Raw genomic sequence first — 6,000 nt, 5'->3', positions numbered from 1 at the left:
ACAGCACGACAACAAAGCTTTTTTTTCCCCTAAACGCTAATTATCTTATGCTTTCAGAATAAGTTTGCTAGTAATTTAGTATATTATCATGAAACTCATGATATGCCAGCTCCATAAAAGGGCACAAGTCTTGATAGACGTCACATGCATGCATCTATTGTAATGCGGAGCCACGAAATCTCTTTTTCTTTCACAAAATAAAAATCTTATGGGCAGTTTTGATTCGAATTCCACAGTCACTATAACTGTGACCATGAATGTGATAAATTAAAGATAGCAATAGGTTTGATGAAAATTCATAGGTTTTTTTTTTTTTTTTTTTTGATAAAGCAACGGGTTTTAGCAATAAAAACTAGTGGATAAGCAAAACCCTGCTGTTTAATTGGCAATCATGAATTCGTAGAAGGGGTTTATGAATAGGATTGAAATTAAAACTCACCCTTTGTTTTAAGACCTATTTACCAAAGACCTCCTTGACAATGTTAAAAATAAAAAGGGATTTGGTCGATCGTGGAGCATTACGTTAATCTAATTTAATTAAGAGTTAATAATTTGTCTTCTTGGTAAAAGGTAGAGGGAGCTACAAGTCTAAGAGCTAGAAAGGACTTTGTATGGGATTAATATGTACTTACTTTAATCGGATGAGTCGTAGCCTAATCCCATCAGCAAAGCCTCCATTTAGTCCAGTAACATTTGAAGAAACTGGGGTTATAATTAATCTGTATCTTTGCATGCCTCAAGTGCAATTCATGATTGATGGTTTTTCTAGTGCTACACTACACTGAGAAAATTGATGGTTAAGGTTTTTACAATTTTCCCTTGTTGAGGTTGAAAACTTGAAATGCGATGGTTGATTCCTCATTCCATGATTTTATGAGGAATTATGCATTGCAATGTACAGCTACATACTTATCAAAACTGAAAAGCAGTAGCCAACAGAGGTCTGGGGGAAGAAAAAATATATAATGATACAACATAAACAGATACTCTAACGCATAAACAGATAAAAAGGTGTAGGGGCAAAGGGCAAAAGGTGTAAAGCTAATTGCTTTCACTGCAGAACAGCTCTCAATTCTCAACTTTTCTGGTTGGCATGTGAATAAAATATATAGTGAACCAATATGGATGATGACATATGACTTAGACTTGCTGTGCTCCAAATCCACTATGGAGAAGTCCAGTCTTCTGGGCATGTTTTGTCTCATACACGACCACTTTTTGACCCTGAAAAAGTTCTTTCTGAATTTAGTTTAGTTATTCCATAGCAGCAGTATCATCATCAGCCATTTTCAGGATGGCAGCATTTCACTATCTTGTGATCTACCCAAAGTTTTGGACCTACTCGCACCAAGATGTTTAGTGAGGACTATCTCTATTGAACAGCCAACATATTGGCCAATTTTACCAAGTAGTATTGCCTTTGGCCCCCTTTTTTTTTTTTTGGGTTTTTGGGGCGCCCCATCAGAGAGGACCCCCGCCCGGGGGGGGGGGGGAGAGGAGGCTCATGGGAAGAAGGGGTCCATTAATCTTCTGTTCAGAGATGTTTAACCCAAAATAATTAACCATATTTTCAACTAATGATGATCTTGAAATAGTGATGAGATATTCACATGAAAAAGATTAACATAATAAAGATAGCATCCTTATTGAGCTTAATTTCTCTTGCTCCAATAGAATGATTGGCTGATTTCAGAAGTTATCCTTGGGAATTGGCATTAAGGTATGGTGGTCCAATGATGTTCCATAGTTTGGGACGCACCAACTCTTGTTATCAGTTCACATTTCGAATTTGAAGCAATGCTTATATTTAGTAGTAATTTTTTGAGAATGCTAACACAACTTGCTCTTTTTTCCTATTTTTGTTTGCATTTTCTTCTTTCCCATAATTGAGAAAAGAAAGGATCAATAAGGTATTCCATTGGTACATGCCACAATTTCTTTCACGCTATGATTATGTCAAAAACTGGAAAACAAACGTACATTTGACATCAAGAGAATGTCAATGTTTGACACTGCATCCTTACTTACTCGAGACATTGGAGAAAGATCAAATCCCTTTGGATTCTACTTTTGCAAAAAGTTTAGTTGGGATGGGCACTGGGCAATGCATTCTTCATAATTTTGTTCCGCGCACGCATTGGCTTGGCTTGGCTTGGCATGTGTTACGCATACGCTATCCCCTCACAAAAAGAAACAAGATTAAAGAAGAGTGTTAGTTGGAAGTTTTCCATTTTCAAATAATTAACGATTAGCTTTTGTCTCTTTCAAGCAAATTTCCTTTGATTACTCTTGTCACCAACAGGGGCTGGTCATATCTAGGCCATTGTCCTTGTAAAATTCAAGGTGAATGTTAATTTCATACGACTACTTTATCTACAGCAATGCTACGTCTTTTGTTGACTAATCTGAAGACTTTTAACTTTTCCTAACAAAGGTAAATTTTGTTCAAGCAAACAGATAGTAGTAATTGTTATCAGGGATCTGCTTCTTTTACTGCAACAAAGACATGACAGCAGCTAACTTGGTTGCCTCAAGAAGTTCAGTTTTAACACATGATTCATGTCAATAGTGAGATCTTGCGGATGAGATTGATCTCAGATTTCTTGAACCACTCTTATATTTGAGGATTTTTGTACTAAGGTTTAGTTTGTAACAGTAGTTAATGGAGGGTTGTGGTCCCAACGCAGTAGAAAAAGGATCTGGGAAAGAAGAAAGAATTGGTATTCCAGATCAGAAGGATTCATGGAGCCTATTTTATACCTGGAAAAGTACTTGCCTGTTTGACACGGTGTTTGGAGGTAGAAGTGAAAAAGATCAATCAAGTTAGGCCGCTCTAACCCCAGTCGAATCTCATTCCAAGTTTATACAGAAGACAATCTAGAGTACATAAATGTGTTTTCTTTTTCAAAAAGGAGCCTGTGATATTGAATTTTCTGCAAGAAATTTCCCGTTCTCTTTTAGACTAATTCCACTCTTTTTTAGGTCATTTCTACCACGCACAAGGTGACGATAATGGAGTCTTGTTGTTTGATGAGCAAAGAAATTAAAATAAGAGCTTCAACAATATAACAAATTGCATTTTAATCCCTTACATTTTCGTAGCTGTTTTGCCTGAGTCCTTTTACACTTTGACTGTTGCATATTTGCTTCTTTATTTGTTGTGGTCCTTCGAAATCACTTCCTCATGGTTCTGATTTGGTCAAATCGAGTCCTTATTTAGTGACTTGTGATATTGAGCATTCTAAAACATTTCAAAATAGTAGTTTTTTTTTTAATAAAGTGCTAGAATACGGGAAGAAACATTGTAAGCGTTCAAAAAACTAAAATATGAGAAACCAAATAAGTTGTGAGTGACACATGATAGGCTAAATTGAAATTAGCATCAATGATCAAGCCAAATGTGTGAGTGAAACATGATGGACAAAATTGATATTAGCATCAATGATCAATTAATGGGAGAAAGCACAATTTATAGAAACTCTATATTTGCCTTAGTATACAGCAATTTCCTATGCTCAAAAACATAAAAAGACACTTAAATGATTCTTTAACATAGGATTCACAAAATCTGCTTTTTTGTTGGAGGGTTAAGAAAAAGCTTTTATCCGTGTGGAACTATTCTTTTTTATCTTCTTCTTGCTCCTCTTTAGTATTTTGGAAAGTTGAAAGTGGAAACTGAAATTACCTAATAGATGTGGTGCTTGCAAAAAGACAATAAACCATTTGACAGGGATTCTGGACCTTTGATTCTTGTTTCCTCTCTCAAAATTTAACTTGGCCCCGCCTTCCCATACCCCGCAAAATTTGCTCCCCCTCTCCCTTAATCTCAAGCTCCACTTGTCCTTTCCCTAAACACAGTTGATTCCTTGTACTTTAAAACTATGTCCACCTCCCTTGCACCTCCAAAAAACAGCAGCATCACCTCATCCCATTTCCCCCCTATATCTTCACTTCCAATTCTTAAATGCAAATTTCGAAGCATGAGTCCTTTTGTTGCTCCTTCCACTGATTCATTTCTGGCATGCAAAGCAAGCCCTTTTGAGTTTCTTGCACTTCTTTGTCGTTAAAGTTCACATTTTTATTTGTTTTTAGGCTAAGAAAGTGAAAAAGTCGAATTCCTGTTCGGGTTTCCTCAATGTTTACAATGAGAGATTTCCCATCCTGTTTTGGTGAAAATGGAGTTCAAGTTGTTGATGGTTCTTGCTCAAATATGGGTAGTACGAGTAAGGCCTCTCAAAATTTGGTTACATGCATTCATAAGTGTAAATTACTCGGTAAATCTTGTCTAATCAGTATTATTTGGAGCAAGAACTTGATGGGGCATTGCCTTAGTGTAGAAATAGATGATTTGTCTCATCACTGCCTCGGTAAAGTTGATGTGAAGCCTTCTTTATTCTCAAAAAGAAAAGGGTCCAAGTGTTTAGAAGTTAATTCTACCAAACTTGACCTCTACTGGGACCTTTCTTTAGCAAGATTTGGATCTGGGCCAGAGCCATTAGAGGGATATTATCTTGCTCTGATGTGTAAGGGGGAGATGGTTTTGGTTATTGGGGATCTGAGGAAAGAAGCATTCAAGAAGACTAATGCAGCCCCTGCTCTTTCAAGTCCACTATTTGTTTCCAAAAGGGAGCATCTTTTTGGCAAGAGAATTTGTGGTACTAAAGCTCAATTTTGTGATAAAGGCCAAATTCATGACCTCAAAATTGAATGTGATACAAATGGGATTGACGATCCTTGTCTTATGATTCGTATTGATAGTAAAACAGTGATGCAGGTGAAGCATCTGCAGTGGAAATTCAGAGGAAACTACACCATTTTGGTCGATGGCCTTCCTGTGGAAGTCTTTTGGGATGTTTATAATTGGTTGTTTGGTAATTCAGGTCTTGGGAATGCAGTTTTTGTGTTCCAAAGTTGTTTGTCAGCTGAGAAGTTGTGGGCTAGCCAAACTTCATCTGATGATCCCTCTATACTGCCTTGGCCTACCTCGGGAAGTTTTGAGGATACTAAGCTACCAGGTCTTGGTTTCTCCTTGGTATTGCATGTCTGGAAGAATGAATAGACCATATTCTTCTTGAATTGCTGACAAAATTTTTTATTCTATAGATACATAACAATTTTGATTATGGCTAGATAGCCTAGAGGCCATGAATTGTGACTCTCTCTCTCTCTCTCTCTCTAACATAGGGAATGACGAGCTCAAGCTAAAGTGCTATTTGAGAAATTCTTATGTTTATTGTGTGCATTACCTGCAATTTTAAATGGCAATCATTTTCAGCTGCAAAGCATTTTGCTTTCGTTTTCTTCTTGATGCCAATCACAACCATTTTCCTAAACCTACATGTGATGGACAATTTAAAACACACACACACACACACACATTTGGGAATGAGTATTTTGACTCTGGCCATCTCTATCATACCTGTCAAGCAATTGCTTTTTGCTGTTTCACCCCTTAAATATGTCAAAGGGTTTGATTTTGGGGCGGTGATTTAGGTGATTGCGTTAAATGCGCATGAATTCTGAGTAGTCTTTCTCCTTTTCAACATGTGTTTGCTCTGCGATATTCTTCATTCTTTGACAAGAAATTTCAGATTGCCCTCTACTAAACTAAACTATGTTGGAAGACATTCAGATATTTAGCAATCTTCAGATGGTAAGGTTCAGTTGATTCATGATAGGCGCATGGAATTCGTTTCTTTCATGCTGACAGCCTAATCCTTTTTGAGTTTCAATAGCTGTATTTGGTCATTGTTTGCCACAAGTCAATTCCTTGATTTCAATAGCTTAATATGAATGTGGTTTCCTGTGCTCTATGAAGTTGGAAGACTGTTTCTTTGGCTGAAGTTGGAAGACTGTTTGCCACAAGTCAATTCCCAACCCCAGATGCAATAATTAACGGAACTAATAGAGAAGGAAGTTACAAAGAACAAGATACATCGGCTCCATTGCCAAGTATATATAATCATCCACCTGCCATTGTCGGCTGCTGAGGTTAACTAA

At 37.0% G+C, this 6,000-nt stretch overlaps 1 protein-coding gene across 1 annotated transcript; it reads left to right on the top strand.

The window, feature by feature from the left end:
• The first annotated feature begins 4,315 nt into the window (after positions 1-4,315).
• Positions 4,316-5,059, top strand: LOC113764989. The gene has a single exon (XM_027309038.1). It carries the CDS (start codon positions 4,316-4,318, stop codon positions 5,057-5,059), a length of 744 nt encoding a protein of 247 aa, XP_027164839.1.
• The last annotated feature ends 941 nt before the right edge of the window (positions 5,060-6,000 follow it).

Source organism: Coffea eugenioides, chromosome 3 (genome assembly GCF_003713205.1).
Source record: "Coffea eugenioides isolate CCC68of chromosome 3, Ceug_1.0, whole genome shotgun sequence".
Classification (NCBI taxonomy): Eukaryota; Viridiplantae; Streptophyta; class Magnoliopsida; order Gentianales; family Rubiaceae; genus Coffea; species Coffea eugenioides.
This window is presented reverse-complemented; position numbering and strand designations above follow the sequence as displayed.

Excerpts from the sequence above, each read along its gene's own strand:
- LOC113764989 (XM_027309038.1), top strand. The coding sequence starts at position 4,316 with ATGGGGCATTGCCTTAGTGTAGAAATAGATGATTTGTCTCATCACTGC.